The sequence below is a fragment of the Phocoena sinus genome, chromosome 6 (assembly GCF_008692025.1).
Source record: "Phocoena sinus isolate mPhoSin1 chromosome 6, mPhoSin1.pri, whole genome shotgun sequence".
In the NCBI taxonomy this organism is placed as follows: Eukaryota; Metazoa; Chordata; class Mammalia; order Artiodactyla; family Phocoenidae; genus Phocoena; species Phocoena sinus.
This window is the reverse complement of record NC_045768.1, coordinates 24,563,612-24,584,657: the sequence shown is the minus strand read 5'-3', so window position 1 is coordinate 24,584,657 and position 21,046 is coordinate 24,563,612. Positions and strand designations below refer to the sequence as shown.

The following is a 21,046-nucleotide window of genomic DNA, read 5'->3' as shown; positions in this document are numbered from 1 at the left end:
TAATTTCTTTATCATTTATATGCACTTACTCATATTTCTTTATAATTTATATATTTTAGATTTTCTAGTGCATTATAGTTTTAAAATATTTCACACTTACCAGTGCCTTATGGTTTTTAAAGTAGTTTCTGCTTCATAATTCATTTGATCCTTACAACAGGTTATCAGAGAATAAGAATATTTTGTTCACGTCTCATAGCTATTAAGGGGCAGAACTTAATTCTTCTTGGTAGTTGTCAATGTGATATTCCCTAATCTTCTGATGACAGTGGTAGCACAAATATTATTATGATTATTTCATAGACTCAGAATTGAAACTTAACTTACATGCCTCATCAAAAACAACTGAATTCCTGCCAGAGTTGAAATTAGAATAAAAAATGAGAATTTCCTGATTTTTGGTTGGATCTTTTCTCCATATGGAACAAAGGCCTTTCAGTTAAGACATATTATCAGGTCTTATATCTTTAACTTATGAAGCAAAATAAAAAAGTTTAAAAAGGAAAAATAAAACTTAAATATAACTTGTCAGTTTTAAGTTTCTTTATATCATAAAATGAACATATATAATGTTTACCTGGAATTTTTTGAAGTACATTAAGAAGTAATAGTTAAATATTAAAGTTGTTTTGAGAATACTCAAAATATTTTTAGTCTATTCAATATTACTCTTTAAAACTTGGGTATGTTAATGCATGAAATGCTCTAAAACTTTAGTGTAAAATCAATTTAAGGCAATAATTTTTTCCTACCTCGTTAATAATTCATTTTATTTCAGGAGAGAGAGTCCACTAAAAACTTCGCAGAATTTAATTCATCAACCAGAGGTAGATTTTATTTCCATTTTATGCTAATACTGTAGCATAAAAGTTGGTAATAGCTAGTTTTCTAAATGATTTACTGTAATTGTGTGTTTACCTGTGCACACAACACATGCATACTATAGATAGTGGTAGAAAATTAGAAGACTTGCAGTAGCATTTTTTGGAGCTTTTTGATTATCTTCTTGGAAAAACAAAAACCAAATATTATAGGGATAAAGTAGAATGGGATTTAATAGTCACTAGATGCAATATTAAGTTTTAGGTTTTCCCAAGTAGGTGAAAATATCCTATCAGCAAATGGATTTCTCCTATACTGTCCTGAATGTGAGGAAAGATTTTTGGCTTCTTCATTATTGAATTAGATGAATGATATTGATTAAATGAGATAACACATAAGAAAGCATCTGTCATGGGGCTTAGACAATTATAGCTTCTCAGTACATGTTAGTTTCCTTTTCTTCTTCCATATTCCTGATGATTTAGGGCATTCAGGGAGAGACACATATACTGACACTCACCCTTCTGCCCTGTGTGTCTCATGAAACTCCACATAGGCCTAGCTCTAATTCTCCTCGCTTACCTGGAGGCTTAGCTTGATAAGTGGATTACAGAGTCCTTTCTTAATTCCCTGACTCTCATGGTAGTCTGTTTGCCTCTCTAGAACCGAGGGCATTCTTGCATTTGAAATCTGAAATTTCTGTCACTTTATCAACCTTACGTGTTTTCCTTTGGCATTCCCATGTGCTTTCACCTGAGCCTCTTCAGGGAAGGGGTTTCAGCTTGAGAGGATGATTGTCAACAGAGTCAGCAGAATTATAGAAAATACTTCATTCGGAATTTTCTGTAAAGTTGACTATAAGTGAGTTTTTCCCTTTTTAAAAAGTTGGAATAGAGGCTTCCCTGGTGGCGCAGTGGTTAAGAATCCGCTTGCCAATGCAGGTGGGTTCTAGCCCTGGTCTGGGAGGATCCCACATGCTGCGGAGCAACTAAGCCCATGAGCCACAACTACTGAGCCTGTGCTTTAGAACCCCCAAGCCACAACTACTGACCCCGTGCGCCTAGAGCCTGAGCTCCGCAACAAGAGAAGCCACGGCAATGAGAAGCCCACATTGTTTTCCCTTTTGAAGGATAGGGAAGGATGTGAAGGACAATTTGACCTTGAGATCAGGTTATCCAGTGATAGCAAGGCTGTTGGAAAGAGAATTAAAGTTAACCCTGAAATTATTGCCTCCTTCCTCTTCATATGCTTTATCTAATTTATTACCAAGATCTATTATTCTTCTTCACAAATCACTCTCAAATTTGCCCTGTTCTTTTCATTCTTCCTGCTGCCACCTGAAGCTCAGTCTTCACTTCCCTGGTATCTCTCACTCTAAAAGATTCTGTGTACCATTTAAAAATAATCATCCCAAATATTCTAAAGTATTTTTCAGTATTCTTTCCCATCATCCTCTTCTCCTCACTAAATTGTACAATGTATGGTCACTAGGGAAAAAACAATCCCCTCAAATGGCTAGTTGAAGAATGTGTATAGGTGACAAATTCTATCTTGCTGAGCTGGAAGCAGGAATGTTCTAACGCTTTTGACCTCATCTAACCCTTTTGACCCCATGTTCCAAGATTCAACACCCTCTTATAATTGGGGATATTATGAGATGAGCTTCGGATCCATCTAAAAGCCCAGGTATAATTTTTATGGCTAAGTATCAAATGTCTGTGTGATCCTGCACAGTAATTGGAGGTGTCCCGGTGTAGGGGAGCCACTGCAGGGACTGATTCTGCATCAGGTCTGGGAAATCTGCTTCTGAATACTGTTAAACTCTTGTGTTTTCCTGGATACAACAAAAAACATAGAAGTCCCATGACAGACCTTTTATGTTTAGGTTTTATTTTTTAAATTCTGTATGAAAATTATCCATGAGTGTATTTCTTACCAACTATCTAGATGACATACGCCTAATGTAGTGATGTTTTTCCTTTCTACCAGGTTTTTGCTGAAGAGGGTTTGAAGCTTGCTTCAAGTGTGCAAGCTTTCTCAAAACAGGTAATGCACGTATCCTTGCCTGGTGCTGGTGGTGATGTCATAAATACCCACTTTGAGGGTATATTATTAAGCTATAAAGGTATTTAAGGTTTAAAAGATGGAATTTCAGGGGCTTTGCTGGTGGCGCAGTGGTTGAGAATCTGCCTGCTAATGCAGGGGACGCGGGTTCGAGCCCTGGTCTGGGAAGATCCCACATGCCGCGGAGCAACTAGGCCCGTGAGCCACAACTACTGAGCCTGCGCGTCTGGAGCCTGTGCTCCGCAACGGGAGAGGCCGTGACAGTGAGAGGCCCGCGCACTGCGATGAAGAGTGGCCCCCGCTTGCCACAACTAGAGAAAGCCCTCGCACAGAAACGAAGACCCAACACAGCCAAAAAAAATTTTTTTTAAATAAATAAATAAATTAAAAGAAGGCTCAACATTAAAAAAATAAATAAAAAAAAAAATAAAAGATGGAATTTCATTGGAGTTGTTATAACTTCCTTATTTACATTTTAGCTGAAAGATGATGATAAGCTTATGCTTCTCCTGGAAATAAACAAGCTTGTTCCTCTGTGCCACCAGCTCCAGGCAGTAACTAACACACCTTTGCAGAATCAAGTGTTTCTAAAGGTAAAAGGAAGGGTGGGACATTCAGGAAAGCGCTTGAGAAACTTTCACACTTCTTTTTTTATTAGGTTAGCTTCCAGCCCCTTTTTCTTCAAATAAAGTGTTAATACCCACAGAAGAACAATTTATTTCCATTTTTCCTGCCTTGACTGCAAGGACTATTTATCATCTGCAGTTATAACTGACCCCAGGAAGTAGTAGGTTCACCAAGTAAATTAGCTTTTTGGACATGATTAATACCATAGCACGGAGCAGCTACCCTTAAATCCCAACATCATCACCTGACTAACTAGGGCACAGACCCCTCAGAGTGAAGGGCTTCTGTTGTTTGTTTTAGGGAGTTTGAGTGCAAAAAAGTAGAGTGCAAAGAAGGGGGTTCACTGCCACTATTTGGTGCCTTTGAGAAGCTCCTAAACCATCTGAAATAGAACAGGTTGATGTTCCATCCATTCTTCCTGGGGTTCCATGAAATTGGCATGAGACTTGGGCAACAATCCCTGCTTCTGTGTTCTGGGACCTCAGGTCATCAAGTCAGCTCAGATGCCTTAATCTGTATACCCTTTGAGATCCCTTAGATTTCTATAATGAAGAAATTTTTACCATTTTCAAACTAAATAAATGCTAAAGTCTTTTGAAGACCTCCTTATAAGAATTTGATTTGCTTGCTTTCTGTCACTATAGGTTGATAAGAGTATTACAAAGACAAGATGCATAATGGCTACTTTGGTCCAACTTCTCTCACTTTGCTATAAACTGCTGAAGAAGGTAAGATAATTTGTGTATCTTAAACTCACATTTAAAAAATTAGTCTAAAGGAAAATGCAAAAGAAAATAGATACTATTTAATTTTGCAATTTTTATTTTAAAAGTAAAGCAGAAAAGAATTGTCTTAATTGTTTCCAGCTTCAAATGGAAAACAACAGATGGGTCTCAGTTACAGATAAAGATTCTGTGGACAGTAAAACTTGAGAAGCTTTTGAGGTCAGATCTCTGGAACACCATGTGGCAAAGCTGACATTTTTATAAAGCAAACAATCCTTTATATTTCAGAAATACAACAATTTTGTAAAGAAAACAAACTGAAATCTTGCTTTATTTTCTGATCATGAAACCGATTGTGAAGCTTTCTGAGAACTGTAAATGCCACGGTAGTTGCTATATTTCTAATTGCAGTGTGATTTTAAATGGGACATTGCCATGAATAATGTTTCTTAAAAGTCAAACCAGGGGGCTTCCCTGGTGGCGCAGTGGTTGGGAGTCCGCCTGCCGATGCGGGGGACACGGGTTCATGCCCCGGTCCGGGAGCATCCCACATGCTGCGGAGCGGCTGGGCCCGTGAGCCATGGCCGCTGAGCCTGCGCGTCCGGAGCCTGTGCTCCGCAACGGGAGAGGCCACAACAGTGAGAGGCCAGCGTACCGCAAAAAAAAAAAAAGTCAAACCAAATATCCCTACTGTCTTAATGACAATTTAATCCAAAGAAGCTATTTTGAATATATGCTCACCTTTGGCACATTTTACCCTAACTTCCTATTTTTTAAAATTTAAGCTTATCATCTTAAATGATAATTTAAGTTTATCATCTACTATACCAATTTGCAGCAGAAGAGACAAGTAGTCTGGGTGATGCAGGGTTGTCCTTAAACCTGTGGACTCTTCTTCAATCTCTCCGTCCACTGAGTATGACTGGACCTCCACTGTCCCCTGTCACAGATCATCCATGTCGGGAGCACACGTTTGTTCTCTAGTGAGGGTTTCACAGAGCACAGGAAATCTGTTGTGATGCATGTCCCTCTCCCACCCAAAAGCAGGGTCATGGAGCTTACTCCACGGAATCCTGGAGGAACTCACTAGCAGATGGTTTTAGTTCTCGCTGTAGCATAGCTGGCCTGTCTGCCCTGAATATTAGCTGGAATCCTAAGCTTATTTTACTGGCTTAAAAAGCAGTTTTTGTACATCTCAGTAGTAACTGATGGAACAGAAGATAGAACACAGAGAACAATTGAACTAAGCTGTTCAAAATAATTTGAGTAAGTATACATATGTGCCTTTGGAATATTCATTAAATAAATGACTTTAGTCTTTTTAATTTTAGGGTTTAAAGCTTTTGTTTTTGTGGGGTGGGTTTTGATTGAAGGATCCGGTTATAAGTTCTGTCTTTATGGTGTAGTATAGTTAACTTTGTTTTTTGTGCTTGTATCCCGATGCTCTGAAATTTATTTTGAAATCTAATGGGACATGTCAGTTGCCAAATGGCAGTAGTTCTGTAGGCTCGTCTGATGATCGGCATCTGGGTCAGCCATCACAGTCAATGTTCACAAGATCCTGAAGAACCACCAGTTAGCTAGTCAATATTTTATTGAAGGAAACTTGAATTTACTGTAGGCCTTGGAGAGAAAATGGGATGCACTCAGCTTGGTTATGACCCTTATAAAATAGTTCTTTATAAAAATCATCAAACATGATTTTTATGCCCTGAAACCAAAATACTCTTTTAAATTACAATGAAAATAATGGGAAAATGATGTGAGGTAATGTTATATGTGAAATAGATACATAATTCTTTTACTATCTTTAGTATCTTTGTTTTATGACACCTTTGGGAACTGTTTGTGCTTCCTGAAATGGGAATTTGCTGGTTTGTGCTTACACTTTCAGCTCATAGCACTATCAGAGTAGATGTTTGAAGAGTTACTACCTGTATCATGTCCACTGGGTACACTTAGGGGAGAGTTAGGGTTAAAAGAAGTTTCCTTGTGAGTCAAAAATAATTTTAAAAAATTTATTTACAAAAGAGTTTACATACCTGAAATGAGAATCCTCTTATTTAAATGCAAGTGGTGGTAGAAAGGGATAACATCACTTCAACAGCATGATAGAGAACCAAAAGAATTTACATGTCAATGATAATCGTTTTATTTAAAACCATATAGTTATATGTATGTATGTGTTGCAGCCCTTAAGGAAAAATAACAGTTTTAAAAGTCCTTTTATTTGAAATTCAATGTAAACAAGTATACAATTTTAAACCATGAATTCATAGTTTTTCGCTTATTGTTTAAATGATGTGAAAGCTTTTGTTCTGTTCAAAAGCATCTGTGTCTTCAAATTCCAGGAACCTCTCGGGAACTTCCTCACTGGTTACTCTGTAACTAGAGTGTGAGACGGAGTGACCACAAATGCACATGTTACTTCATACAGCATTATAACATTGATATTTCCATGTTAGCAAAGCCCCTTTCAAAGCCTCTTCATGTGTCCCTCATTAAGAAGCCAGTGTTCCAGTGCTACATTGTTCAGAGTTAGAGGCCGACCCATAGACATAGAGAAGGTACACTCTACACCCTGCCTCTTCCCAGCAACCTGAGCGGGGGAGTTGGGGCAGAAGGGGTGGGACCAGACGTTTTGGTCGTGTCACACTGAAGCAGATTGGGTAAGAAAGGCCGGTTGTTGTTCAACTTCAAAGTGTGGAAAATTGAGGCAAAAACAATAACCATGACATAATACTCAAACAGAATCACATCAAAACCTAGTATTTACTAATGGGTTACAGGATGATGGGTAAATTTTTTTTTATTTTGCTGTGTTTTCTGTCTTTTTCAAATTTTCTTCAACGTGCTTTGTTTGTTGGCTTTTAATCAGAAAAACAAAACGTCTGTTGCTTGCCAGTTGTTAGAAAGAGAAAAGCAAAAGAACAGAGTGAGTACATGGGCAGGCAGATCTGGGAGGTTGAAGACAAAATGGAATCAAGGCTTGTTATGCAAGACAAAGAAGGAAACCTAGGTCAGGTTTTCAAGCAGGCCTCCCTGCGGATGGCTGGCCGGGTGTGAAGTATGCTTCAGCATCTCTGGTTCTTCCTTAGTGCACTGACTGGTAGGCCAGGTAAGGATAAGAATGCCCTGTTGTTTTCACTCAATCTTAATCCTCATGAGGTCGCTGTTGTGGCACTGATGCGTTTCACCACGACTTCTTCATACTGTTTTTGTGTCAGTAACCCTTCTGTTATGCTTTTACTTTCTTCAAACTTGGGCAACACAACAGCAATGTATCCTTCGGTGGATGGCTAGAAGGGAAATAGAATATATAATACTGTCAAATGGTAAAAAATCAGGTAAAAAGTGTGTGGATGGGATCTTACTTCCCCAGACCCGTTTACCTTCTCTTGAAGAATAGATGGCTTATGGAGAATGTTTTCATTCACTTCCATCAACCGTCCTCTAACACAGCTATTTAAAGAAAATATTGCTTTGAAGAAAAATATTATCTTCTTTGTTTCTCCAAAATTATGGTTAAAAAGTAACTCACCTAGATATGGTGTATTCTTCTCCATCAGAGCAGTAAATCTTACACAGAGGTGCAAGTTCTGTTAGAAACTGTGCCCCCTGATAATAAAAGGGAAGAAAAAATTGATTGATGTACATTTGCACTTTTCTTTGTGAGGCAGCCCTCACAGTTACAATAGGATATATTCCTGGAATTAGTGTTTTAAATAAAAATGACTTAAGTACAGAAAAACCATTCATTTATTCAAATATTTATATATTAAATGCCTCTATGGGCTAGGCACCATCCTAGGCTCTAGGGGAAAAAGCAGACTAAGACAAATGTGATAATAGTTTAGTTACATATTAAGAATATATTTTATCTTAACTTATTATACTTTATATTTAACTGTACATGAGAAAGCTGCACATAGCCAAGTGTAAAGACTTCAAAAGGGTAGGAAAATCTTACCAATAAGCATAATATAAAATTCAACATTATAGAGAATAATCGCAATATTGTATATAGTTTCATTAAGATTCCTACCTTATTTTTATATCAGAACTTAATAGAGAAAGGAACTTCTTTATTAGGTCAATCACTGAGACTTTCTGGAGAAGGGATATTTTTCTAATTTTAAAAAAAGCAATTTGAGGAAAATTTGGAAAACAGAAAAGTTTTAAGTAGCATATAGAGTAACTTACCCATTATCCTATAACCCGCTAGCAAATACTACATTTTGACATATGTCTGTTTGAATGTTGTGGCACGGTTATACTTTCATGTACTCCACTGTATGGATATATCTGGGGAGGTTCTGACAAATATCTATCAAGTCGGCCACAAAGTTCATGCAGGTTTTTCCCTAACATGAAAAACCAGAGCGAAATTTTTGGCCAACTCAGTACAAGGAGGCTCATGGGAAATGGATGCAAGCATGTCTCATGTATTGCTCTTTTTTCCCAGGAATTTTTACTGTAGTGAACATCTGAGGTCAAGATGCTGTTCTTTATGGCCTCTTTCCCACTCACAACTTTATTAGACAGCATTCAGGTGTTACTGCATGCGCTTCACTCCTCTGCCTGTGGGTACTTCGTTTGAAAACACTAGTCAGTGTGACTCCCCACTTTTGGGAGGAGGGGCTGGGGATTTGTCCCAGATGGTTTGTCTACCACTGGCTCTGTGTCAGAAAGAAGTGTTTTAACCCCTTTTGGTCACCTCCCTTGGGAGAATAAATGATGGGCAGTGCTGAGAGGCGATCAAAGCTTATCTGCAGTGGGTTCCATGTGCAGGTCCCTCTGCGTTCCTCAGTAGTAACAACAGTGTTACTAGTTTGGACAAAGATTGATCACAGGAACATCACAAGCACTAACTGTTTTACTTGTAATTTGTAGACTTTTAAGAATGGTCCATGCTTTTTAAAGTCCACTTGCTTCCTGAGTGAGGAAAAATCAATAATTATAAGGAAGGTTATTAGGGGCCATCAGGCCTACAAAGGGGAGTGTAAACAAGGGTCTTCCAGAACAGTGAGGTAATTAGCAGGAACTCTTAGTATGAACTCAGTAAATGAAGGACCTAAATCATCCACAGAAACTTTCCTTTCCAGGGGGTTTGTCAGGATAGTTTAGTATGGTTTTGAGTTGTCCTTGGTGTGATACCCTCCTTTAACAGTAAAATGTCCAGCTTGCCTAGAATTGTAGAGGGCACAGGTGACATTTTCTATAACTAGACACTATGTGGAGGTAGAGGGTGTAGCTAGATGTGTGTTAAATTGCAATGAGTTAGGAATGGCAACTGATACGAAGCAAATACTGTATATTTTCCCAGATTGATTTTTTTTACTACCTCAGGACTTTATTTTTACTTTTAAGTTCACATGTGAAAATTTATGATAAAGAAGTATTGATCACCTAACTTTTACAGATTTAGAAATACTGGCTTAACGAAACAGGAAGGGACAAAATATCTTGTTATATTGGTATTAGCGTTGTTCTTTCCAAGGCCCACCTTCTCCATCCTTCATCCTGGGGATGATAGGGATGGTGGCCCAGAAGCTAGTATGACAGATAATATACCTTCTGAAATACCTCATTTTTTTGGCCTGAGGATTTCCTTAGAGCTTAAGTATTCTTAAAATCATCTCTAAGTGCCAGGGAAGTATGCTGAGCATGCAGTACTGGGTTCTAGGACTGGCTGGCTTTACCATTATTATGACAATAGAGGATTTAGGTAGAGAAATACAGGAACATACCCGCTTAAATTTCCCAGAGACTTTGTTCTGAAGTCTGCTACAGTTGGTACTGATTTGATAGGAAATGCTTTTAATTACTTTTCCACTTTGAAGAACTGGATGGGATCCTGCCAGTGTGATGACACATATTCTACGAGGAGCAAAAATTGATCCTGTATTATTGCTTGGTATGATTCTTCCTCCTATAACACAGTATTCCTCCTGGCACAAGAAGAGCTGAGCTGACATTTGTTTAGTCAGCCTATCATTTCCCCCCATTTTCCTCTGGCTACTACTGGAGCTTACCTGAAGAGAAGAATGCAGTAATAAAAATGGGGAAAATGGGACTGAATTTCCTTTCCCAAAAGGGAAGCGTACCACAGGTGTTTAGACAGCACGGAGGAGGAAGACAGAAAAGTAAGGCATGCCGGTATGGACAGGATACCATCTGAGCTTCTACCCTAGCCCTCTCCACGGGCTTGGCCACTTCAGTGGTCAGGCACAGGCTGGTTTCTTGAGGTAGTAGCCGACTCAGGGTGTGGTCCTCCATTTGGATGTTTGGGTAAGCAAGTTTATTTGTTTAGCTTAGGCACTGAAAGACTCATTCTTGTCAACCAAACTCCTACTATAAATAATACCATCTCAGTACAGTGGAAGATAATCATTTAATGAATATTTATTCAATGCAAGACCATACCAGGCTACAATGGCAGAAAAAAGATTTCTTTTGATCATTTAAAATTCCCAATTTGCTTACCGGTTAGAGTGTTGGAGTATACAGTGGTCCTCACAGGGTTTTCCTTTGACATCTAGAAAAAATGAATGAGTCTGACGGCTGTTGAGTCAATATTTACTACCACTGTGTAGTACTTTCTTTGGTTCATAGACGTAGTTAATTATGAAGGCAGGACACATATATCACTGGTATCCCTTCATTACTCAAAAAGATATACCTAAAGGCTGACCATAAAGTATTTAAAGACATCTGGTCCAGATGGAACCATTCATTCAATGTTAAAATGATGACTAACTCTTTGCTCCACCTTTTTTTATCCTCACTTTAAAATGAGTACAATCATTTCTATTAGAAAAAAAGTGATTAGTAATGTATTCTTTATTTAATTTAGTAGCATGCTTTGTCGGTCAATTTTAGAGAGACAACTCATTCCGGTTCGCTCAGGACTGTCCTGATGTTAGTGCTGAAAGTAATGGATTCCCGAAAACACCTCAATCCAGGGTAAACTGGACAGTTGGTTACACAAAGTCTGGCTAATAAAACGTATGCTATTGTAAAATATTTCAGTATTGTGAAAGATGAGTACACCTATTATCCCTAAATGAATGGGAGCAAGTTGGGTTAGAGGAGGGTCCCCGACGATGCTCTCATCGCTGATATTTGCTGGGTACACAAAGCTGTACAACAGGATACCTACTTCTAAGTGGCAAATGTGTAATACCAGCGACTTCCTTTAAGTAAAACTGTAGATTCTGCTTTCTAAATGCCTCTATTCTAACCCACCCTCTCCTCTCCATCCCTATGCCTCCACCTTAGTTTAGACCGCTACCATTTAAATCACTTTATGTATCGCCTCTTCTTGGAGGACTGAGCCCCTCAAATTCCTTTAGGCACTCAAGGAGATTGCAATCCAGCTCCTGCCTCCCTCGGGGATCTCACCTTAGTCTACCATCTTCCCGCAAGCGACCCACCCTCGTGAACTCGCACTGCGCTCGCCCTACCCAGGATGCACCCTGCTGTTTTCCACGGCCTTGCAAATGCCATTCCCTTGGCCTACAGAGGAACAGAGAGATCCAGTTCCTTCTGACGTGGGGAGGAAGCGCTGGGGAAGGTGCGTGTGGCTTATGATCTCTCATCATAGTCCCTATACTGTCGGACAAATTGGGCCCAGAAGAGACTGACATCATTCTCCACTTACCCGCTTTGTACCAGCGAGTGAAGTAACGATCCACAAGCGACGGCACCGCGGGCTCCGCAGCTGAGGCTGCCACAGGGGTCTCGGGCTCGGTAGCCATGGCGACCTCGGGTGCTGCAAACCCCGCCTCCTGGGACCTGTACTCTTCCTCCCGCTTGCCACGGAGGAAGGTGTCTTTCCGGCGTGTAGCCGAGACACGCGCGCTGCGCGCACGCGCGCTGCTCCCTAGGCTCCGCAGGCTCCACCCACCGGCCCCAGTTAACTGAGCTTTGGCGTCTGACGTCAAGGCGGGGATCAAATACAATAGGCTGGGAAGGAGGATGTAGGGATAGGGGGCGGTGGCCAGCGCAGCTCCACATATATCTTTGCCGGGAGACGGAGAAGGCAGGCCGCGCCCCCTCCGGCTCAGGACGTCACTCCGTCGTCGCTCGGCGTGTGTCGGGCTCTCTTCGCTTGCGGGTACATGCTTCGCAGGTCGCACCTCCGCCTGGCTTCACCACTACCGGAGGGGCTCGAGCGGCCTGGCGGCCCGGAGACTCAGTGCGCGTCGTGAGAGCTCAGAAGCACTGTCAGAGAGAGGCCCGTGCGCAGCCCTGGGCGGACACACCGCTGTTTGCGTTTCCTCAGAGCGCGGCGTAGGTGAGCGTTCGAGCGGCCTAGCTGGGGTGGGGGCATGGAAACGGGCCGTGTCCGCCAGAGGGTGCCCTGATGAAGGGGACCCCCTAGCGCCCAACCGCTGCCTGCTGCTGGTCTGGTAGTGAAGTGCGGCTTGACCGCCTCTGCGCTCCTTGGGTTCTATTTCTGCAGACTCGCCGCCTGCTGCACCCACGGCCCTCAGAGGGCTCTGCGCGGCGCGGCAGGAGGGGGAATGATATGCTGCTCCCCCAGCTGCACACTTACCCAGTCTTCGGATTCCTTGCAGTTGCCGAACCAAGTAATGCACCAATTAAAGCGCAACAATGCATGATAGAAGCTGACGGTAATAGGAGTTCAGGTGTGCTGCGAGTCCCTTCTCGCATCTGCAACTTTTCCTTGGAGGTGTTGTTCCCGTGCATCTCCATGTAATGTGGTATCTTATGTGGCCCTCTCCCCCGTTAAGCTGTGACCTCTAAGGAGGCAGTAACTGTCAGTCATCTCTTGTCCAGAACTAGCACTTAGCAAGTGCTCAGTCGGTATATGATGTAGGCCACAAACCGGATCGTAGGATTACGGTACTGTGTAAAAGGATTCAAACCGAACATTGACAGGCAGGGCAGTAACCAGTGAATAGTTTACTGTGAAAGTGTGGGCAAAAGGGAAGCAGACACGGTTTCAGCTTGGAGGACAGAGAAAGTAGGAATGCCGTGTCCCCAGAAGGGAAGCTAGTTTGGTGGAGAATAGCAGGTACTTCATTTAACAGGTTGCATTTAATGTGCTTTTTGAGAAATCCTTGTGGTAACAGCAGGAGGTTGAAAATGTGAGTTGAGTGTTCAGTTTAGGGAGGGTCAGGGCTGGACGTTTAGATCTACTAAGCATATTAGTGATCTGTTTGGTACTTGTGGTCATGGGCATGATGGTGGATGGATGGTGGATGATTGGTCATGGGCCAAGAGGTGGATGGATGAAGGAGCAAGGGAAGAAAATAGAGGAGTTGTCAGAAATTTCAGAGAGGATCCAGAATTGATCTATGGTGTGGAGAGATCTTTAGCACATTTAAGGGCTGAGAAAGGATGAGTCATTTGAGGGCAGGGGAGTTGGAGATTGCAGATGTAAAAGAAAGGGTACCAATAAGCCAAGGTCCTGGGGGAGTTTGGAGGGTTCTCCTTTGCTGGTCTTGAAAAAGAGTAGGACACTTCTGAGAAGGTAAGGGAATAAGGCTGATAGGTGTGAAATTTTAGAGAAGTTCATTTTGAGGCTGGAAGGGTTGGGGAGGAGGGCGATGAATGATGAGCTGCCCTTGTGTCACCAAGCCTAAGCTCGTACTGCTCACCACACTACAGGCCAATAATCGAGAGATGAGGTGTTGGGGCAAGGAATAACGACTTTATTCGGAAAGCCAGCAAACGAAGATGGTGGGCTCGTGCCCCCAGAAACCCATCTTGCCTGAGTTAGAATTAAGGCTTCTTTTATACTAAAAGGGGAGGGATAAAGTCAAACATTTCCTGGTTCCCATCAGCCTCCAGAGAGGATGTGTTAATTTCTTCCTCCCTGCAGGCATTCACAGGTGGGCCTGGTCAGGATGTTTCTTGTGAGCTAAATAAAAGTATTTTAGCTTAATGCTCATTACCTGGGAGTCAGGGTTCTGAGAGTTGGGTCATTATGTATAATTTTAGCTTATAGGCTGCATCCCTTTAATGATTAACTTGTAATAGAATACAAAAGGTTCTTCCCTGTGACACTTGGCCGGTGATTTTGAAAGCTCAGTGATTTGAGAACTCAGGTTGTTTGATATGTTTGTCAGTTAGGGTCCAGTCAGGAAAGTAGAAACCACACAGTATTTCAACAGAATTTAATACGAAGAATTTGTTAAATACCTGCTGGAGGAGCAAACAGCAAAAGGGAGCGTGAAGTAATTAAAAAAGTAAACTGCTGTAAGCAGTTACAACACTCAGCTAGGTCTGAGGATCAAAACAAGGGAAGCCATTGGGGTTATCATGACCTGGGAGGAGGGGCATTGGAAAGCTGGTGTTGATAGCTCTGGAATTCAGAGGAGGAGCTCCATGTTACTAGATTTCAGGCACCTGGAGGGAGTACCTGCCTGGTTAGTGCTGGTACCTCTGGGGTGGTTGTTATCATGCTAGTCATGGGAGTGCCAGAGGGTAGGACTAAGGGCCCCTGGAAGGATGAAGGCCCATTGCTGGGGTGACATTGACTGAAACAGCAAGGTAACAGGAAAAAGGGAGTCCTCCTCAGCTCCTTCTGCCTTTGCCTTCCAAATTCTTATGCTGGGGTTCACGGACCCCAGAGCTCCACGGATTGTTGGTGAATAGAATCCAAGTTCACAGGGAGACATTTTGATGCTCTGATCATGGCAACAATTACAACGGAATTATTATTAGCTAAACCAGGTTGAAATACATCTGGTCCTCTGTCGCCTGTTTTCACCTCTTGCTGCTCTGTCCCATGTTTACTCCCCTGTAGCCAGACATCCTCTCATCTCAAATCCACCCATCCTTTCAGATCTATGTCAGTGGTCGTCTTAATGTTATTTAAAGATGAAAGGTAATGTAATTTTTATATGCTTTCAAAAACCCAAGCTTTCTATATAGAATTAGATCAAAATAAAAAGTCTGTATGGTATAATACAGGTTCGAATAATTTCTAGAAGTTTTTGAATATAACTGTCATGAAAGTGCACAAAACCATTGTTTGCCACGATTCTCTTCCTCACTTCCACCGTGTGGGCTTGCCTTCCTCTTAATCCACATTTTATGTTGTCTCACTCTACTACACTTAACATTTTATCTGCTATGTAGTATAAGGATTAATTCATGTTTATTCTTTCATTGTCATAAGTAGGAAATGCAAGATGAGAGAATTCACCTTGGATTAAGGTGACAAGAAGGCCAGTGTGGTCTGTGTAATTGTCACCCCTAATATAAGTTAGGGACTTCCAATTACGGTATAAACCTTAAAGAGATCTGGATATAAATATACAGCACATTAACTTTTTTTTCCTCTTAGGTAATGTTATACGTTAAAACAAGTCTGATTTTGTCAGACCAAGGTAGATTTCCTATTGATCGTTCTTTTCTCAGCTTTTCTACTGCTCTGGTGAAAATCAGGCCAGGAAAGTGGAGTAATGTGAAGTAGTTATATCAGGTTATGAAGCTCCTCGAATTGTTGGTCATCGTTTTGAAGTATACTGTTGTAATTTCATAGTGTCTTCTTTTCTCCCTGAGAACAATAAATGCTTTTCTTTTTTAAAAACATAATATTTATTTATTTGGTTGTGCTGGGTCTTAGTTGTGGCACTTGGGCTCCTTAGTTGCAGCAGGCGGGCTCTTAGTTGCGGCACATGGGCTCCTTAGTTGTGGCATGCAAACTGTTAGTCGCGACATGCATGTGGGATCTAGTTCCCTGACCAGGGATTGAACCCGGGCTCCCTGCATTGGGAGTGCAGAGTCTTAACCACTGTACCGCCAGGGAAGTCCCATAACTGCTTTTCTTTATTTCTATGTTTGATTTCAATTTTAATTTTTTAATGAAGATATAGAGCCAGTTTATAAATAAATGTAGTTGGTGATATTAAAGTAATTTTATTTTCTTCAACTGCCAGTATATATGTGGATTTTTATATTATTTTGTAAATCTGTCAAGTTATAAAATATCCTCGTGCAAAATAAAATGTTTTCTCATTCATTGCATTCTTCTCAACTTTCCTTCAGGATAACTGATGTTAAATCTTTTTTGAAGAAAAAACTCTGAAGTTGAGAATCTTGCCTCTTTCAAAGAGTGAGAACGTAAAATAGATTACACAGCCTCAATTTGTAGACCATAGATTTACACAGTTGGTTAGATTGCTACCACTCATCTCTGTGTGGGTTCAGATTAGATCTTTTTTTTCTTGGTTATTCTAACTTCTCTGCTCCCTGAATCATTTTGCTTATATTGGAGTGTGATTTATCGCTACTAAGCTGTTTCTGTTTCTCAGAGAAATTAAAGTTTCATCAAGAGATATTTGTACTTTTCTTTCAGGAGTCGCTTCATCATGAGAAATCTAAAGTTATTTCGGAGCTTGGAGTTCAGGGATATTCAGGCTCCAGGGAAACCTCAGTGCTTCTCTCTCCGAACTGAACAGGACACAGTGCTCATTGGCTCAGAACATGGACTGATAGAAGTAGACCCTGTCATAAGAGAGGTGAGTTATTGATGGAGGGTGCTAGCACTTGGCATGACTCTTGACTTGTCTTTTTCCAAACTTGCTTCCCCAAATAGTCTTTCCTTTACATCTTTCTGAATTTACGTGCCCCCCAAATGAATGCTCCCTTCGCTTTATACTGATGTCATATTAGACATAACTAGTACCCTGTCTTTTAGTCTGCTTCAGTTTTAATCTAAGCTGGCAAAGCTTTGACATTGTATTTTGTGGGGTGCCCTACTTTTTACCCTTTCTACCATGTAAATACTATCTATTAACAGTTCTCAAGTGGGAATGCAGGTGAAAATTTCCTGTAGGTCTTTTTAAATTTTTTCAGTCTCCATCTCATACCATCTACATCAGAATCTTCACTTCTGGAGCTTGAGCATATGTATATTGAAAAGCTCTTTAGGTTGATTCTGATACCTTCCCTTAATTATATTCTGCTACTAATGTATTTTAGGTGATTACATTCTTAGTCCCTTTTCCCCATACTGTATACATTTTAGAAAATCATAGTTATTAGCTTCATGTTTTATTGGATATTTTCAAAGATACCGGGCTTTTATGTTTGCTTGGCACAAAGGTCGCATGAACTGTGTTTTGTGTTAAAGATGGTAGTGCTGTGAAATTTCTCAAATGAAAGTTTGGGTTTTAATCTAGGAAAAAAACATTTTTGAAAGCTTTTATATTATAAAAGAAGCATTAAAAAGTATTTCTGGAAGTGTGATGAATTGTTCTTGAAAGTAGATTGGCTTAATTTGCTTATTTGTTTGTTTTGGTGAAAGGTGAAAAATGAAATTCCTCTGGTGGCAGAAGGCTTTCTCCCAGAGGATGGAAGTGGCTGCATTGTTGGTATTCAGGAGTTGCTGGATCACGAGTCTGTGTGTGTGGCCACAGCTTCTGGAGATGTCCTACTTTGCAATCTCAACACACGCCAGGTAAGTGGAAGAGATCAGTGAGGAGGAAATCTTAGACATCCTCAAACGCCTTTTTTTGTTTCATATCACTAGTTTTTCATAGAAGTTTAAATTGTCAGGAGCCATAATATTTAAGCATTTTGCAAATTAAAGTCTTTGCATTATATAATTCTTTACAGAAAATTGTTGGCATGGCTTTAGCTATATTTCAGGATTCTTCTAAAACTCAGTTTTGTCTATTGCATTTATTAATTAGAACAATCAGAACATTCCAAATAAGAACTTAACAAAAACCCAAATCTGGCCATTCTTGTATGGTATATCTGATCCTGAGCTGTAACTTTTATTTCTCAATTTGTGAAGTCTTTGAAATGTTTATATGGCTTATGTTTTCTTTTATGAATGCTGAATAAGCCTCTCCTTGATGGCTAACTTTAAGAGTCCCTGAACTACAGGTGCTAAGGTGATATGCTATCATTATGTGCACATCTTATGACTGCCAGAGAAGATAGATTTCAACCATTTGCCTCCTTCTCTACTTAGCATAAGGCTTAGTTTCTGGATTTCTATCCTCACCTTCTTGACAGCTTTTTAAACTTTGTTGATTACTCCCTTAGTTGTGATCTCTTTAACATGGATGTATCACAAGTCATATTACTAATCATAGGATAATAATAGCAGCTGACATTTATTAAATGTTTACAATGTGCCAGGCGCTTTTTCAAGTGTTTTTCATGCAGAATTGTATTTAATCTTCACTACAACCTTATGAGGTAGATTGTTGTTTTTCCGTTCTTCAAAAGAGGAAATTGAGGCACAGAGGGCTTAAATGACTAGGCTAAGGTCAAACAATTACCAGGTGAGATTTAAACCCTGGCAGTCTAAATCTGGCACCTTTGCTTTTAACGGTTCCTTTTAGTACAACAATAAATCTTATTCTCAGTTCATGGTGAGAAATATCAAAGCCATCAAGTATAACTTACTTAGTATTTCTCACATTTAAAAGGTATGCTTTTACTTTCAAAACATTTTGTAGAACGTTTTCCTAATTACTGAGCTCCTCCAATCCATCGGTCTCCACCAGACGGTGCTGATCCTCCACACTTGTGGCATCACAATGTCTGCAAGACACAATCCATATTCCTTATTGTGCCGTATAAGACCTCTCACTGTTCACCAAATTCCTTTTTAGCCTCACCTCCCACCCCCACCATTCCTGTGTATATGTATACCTTAGGCTCTACAGTTGCAGCTGATTTTTAAGTGCTCTTTTTAACTGCACATTTCCCCCCAGTCTCTTCCTCCTGGCCCTATTCCTACCCTTCAAAGAACCTCCTCCGAGAAGCTTTCCTGGACTGTCCTGGGCCACTCGTCAGTCTCTGGCCTGAGCCCCCACTTAATTCCCAGAGACCTCGGTTACATCCCTAACCCTGCTGTAGAGGCATCTTTTATCTCCTTAACGGGAGGAATGGAGTGGCCGTAGTCACCTCCAGTCCCTATGGTCTGTATCATGCCTGGTCTTTTAATACCTGTTACTGAATAAATGTTCACTGAATAATTTCACCTTTGTGTGTTTTGTTAATTGTTTTGATTAAGGTCATAGTAAATATTTACGGAGATGCTTATATTTTCATATCTCCCTTAACATTTTAAAATGTCTCTCTCAGCTGGAATGTGTCGGGAGTGTAGCCAGTGGTATCTCTGTCATGAGTTGGAGTCCTGACCAAGAGCTGGTGCTTCTTGCCACAGGTAAGCCTGTCACTGGTCCCTAACTCTTGACTTTTATAAAACATGACTCCTAATATCTCACGGGCTTAAGTTTTAGGGTGCTTAGGTTTCAAAAAAAAAAAAACATTTCTTGGAAAAAGGATACCAACATGATAAATAGGGAATGTGGTGTTTTTGAGTTAAATTTTACTTCTTAGTACATTGTTTTAAAAAGTTGCTGCTGAGGTCCATAGCTATGGTTTAAAATGTCAGCAGTATTTAACCTACTCTAAGAGGAAGAGTTGCTACATAAAATAAACTGATTCTAAGAACTGCTTTCCCAGTCCTATTTTTTTTCCCTTAAGTCTTTTCATTCCAGATGAGTTTCTGCAAACTAGCACTGTGATGAGGTATACATTTGAAGAGATATCTTGCTGACTAAATCATTGAAGTTGAAGAGGGCTATGTGGACTTTAATGTTAGCCTGACATACATAAATAGCTGAGAATAAGTACTAGGTGACTTACCCAGTCAAAACTTTTTTCTAAAAATGAGAGTCAGAACATTTTGAATAAATTCTGTCTTCCCTGTCTTGACTATAAACTCCTCCAGTCCAGCTCAGTAGCTTCCAATGCTGTAGATACTTACAGAGTGGCAGATATGCTAAATGAGAACAAAATCATTCTTGTTTGTGCTCCTCCAAGGTCAACAGACCCTAATTATGATGACAAAAGAGTTTGAACCAATCATGGAACAGCAAATCCACCAGGATGATTTTGGTGAAAGTAAGTATAGCTTTGTTTGAACCATTTTGTGACTTGTCTTGCACACTGATAGCCACATCATAATAAGCCCAAAGAACTATGAAGCTTAAACCCCAACTTAATTTACTGACAGATAGCCTAATTCCTTTAGTTCATTCCAGATTTTAAAAGGCATACCTCTGGTGCCTCTCCAAGTCTGAGAGCTGGCTTTGTCAATAATTTGGGGAATAGGAATCTGTGCTTAGAATCACCAGGGTAGTTGTTGCCCAAACCCCAGGACAGGCTTAGGGGGTTTAATGAAAAGGACTGTACTAGCTAGAATAAGGAGAGCATTTCTGAGGTACAATTTTGGGGAGAAGACAAGAGAGGCAGGATAGAGAGCTGATTTTTGTTCCTACTGATTAGACCTGAATTTTCATGGGACCCGTCATACTGTTTTCTTGCTAAGATCCAGCTGAGGTGATATGGGCATTAGGCTGTGGAAGTATTGAAGAGGAGAAGAGTGGAGATGCTTATTGAGTGTAAGAAGCTCTGGCCAACTTCAGGGCACCAGGTAGCTGGCCTGATTGAGGAGAAGGATGGGGGAGATGGTATTTTAACTTTCGCTGGGGTCTAACTTCATGACTTCTCGTTCTACTAAGAAATCATTTAGAAAAGTGCTACTCATTTATTCATTCAAAAATAATTTGTTCAGAAATAATGTTTGAGTAGGTAGTGTGAACCCAGCAGTGTGTTTGGTGCTGTGGTTAATTCATCTTTTCCCTTAAGGAGTCAGTAATAATAGGATGTGCAGGTATTAGGGTAGCATAAGGAGAGAAAGGGAGTAATGGGGATGGAAGGCTTCCCAGAGGAGGCCGACTTGAGCTGAGTTTTGGCTGACTTGGTGTTAGGTAGATGAGGGTTGAGGGTGGGGGAGT

At 40.5% G+C, this 21,046-nt stretch overlaps 2 protein-coding genes and 1 long non-coding RNA gene across 4 annotated transcripts in view; 2 read left to right on the top strand and 1 right to left on the bottom strand.

The window, feature by feature from the left end:
- Positions 1-2,058: 2,058 nt before the first annotated feature.
- On the top strand, positions 2,059-4,432 carry LOC116755925. Its single transcript, XR_004350497.1, has 4 exons — positions 2,059-2,868; positions 3,366-3,479; positions 4,158-4,241; positions 4,380-4,432. It is a non-coding gene; the product is annotated as an uncharacterized LOC116755925 (long non-coding RNA).
- A 1,810-nt stretch (positions 4,433-6,242) lies between these two features.
- Positions 6,243-12,109, bottom strand: ABITRAM (actin binding transcription modulator). The gene is made up of 6 exons (XM_032636307.1): positions 11,902-12,109; positions 10,725-10,776; positions 9,989-10,118; positions 7,780-7,856; positions 7,631-7,700; positions 6,243-7,537 (listed from the first exon to the last, which is right to left on the bottom strand). Exons 1-6 carry the CDS (start codon positions 11,996-11,998, stop codon positions 7,400-7,402), a joined length of 564 nt encoding a protein of 187 aa, XP_032492198.1. The 5' UTR covers positions 11,999-12,109; the 3' UTR covers positions 6,243-7,399.
- A 191-nt stretch (positions 12,110-12,300) lies between these two features.
- ELP1 (elongator complex protein 1) overlaps positions 12,301-21,046 on the top strand; it is a 62,545-nt gene continuing 53,799 nt past the window's right edge. The window contains exons 1-5 of one of the 2 annotated variants that reach the window (XM_032634567.1): positions 12,301-12,537; positions 16,576-16,738; positions 17,527-17,679; positions 19,326-19,407; positions 20,070-20,150. In XM_032634567.1, the coding sequence (XP_032490458.1) occupies positions 16,589-16,738; positions 17,527-17,679; positions 19,326-19,407; positions 20,070-20,150 (466 nt within the window). In that variant the 5' untranslated portion in view covers positions 12,301-12,537; positions 16,576-16,588. The remainder of the gene's footprint in view (positions 12,538-16,575; positions 16,739-17,526; positions 17,680-19,325; positions 19,408-20,069; positions 20,151-21,046) is intronic. The other variant, XM_032634566.1, reaches the window with a different exon arrangement.

Bases quoted from the DNA above. Each gene is read 5' to 3' on its own strand.
- ABITRAM (XM_032636307.1), bottom strand. From the start codon at position 11,998: ATGGCTACCGAGCCCGAGACCCCTGTGGCAGCCTCAGCTGCGGAGCCC. The intron at 10,777-11,901 runs GTAAGTGGAGAA...CATTTTTTCTAG, and splicing joins CACTCGCTGGTACAAAGCGG to ATGTCAAAGGAAAACCCTGT. The intron at 7,538-7,630 runs GTAAACGGGTCT...TTTCCCTTCTAG, and splicing joins CATCTATTCTTCAAGAGAAG to CCATCCACCGAAGGATACAT.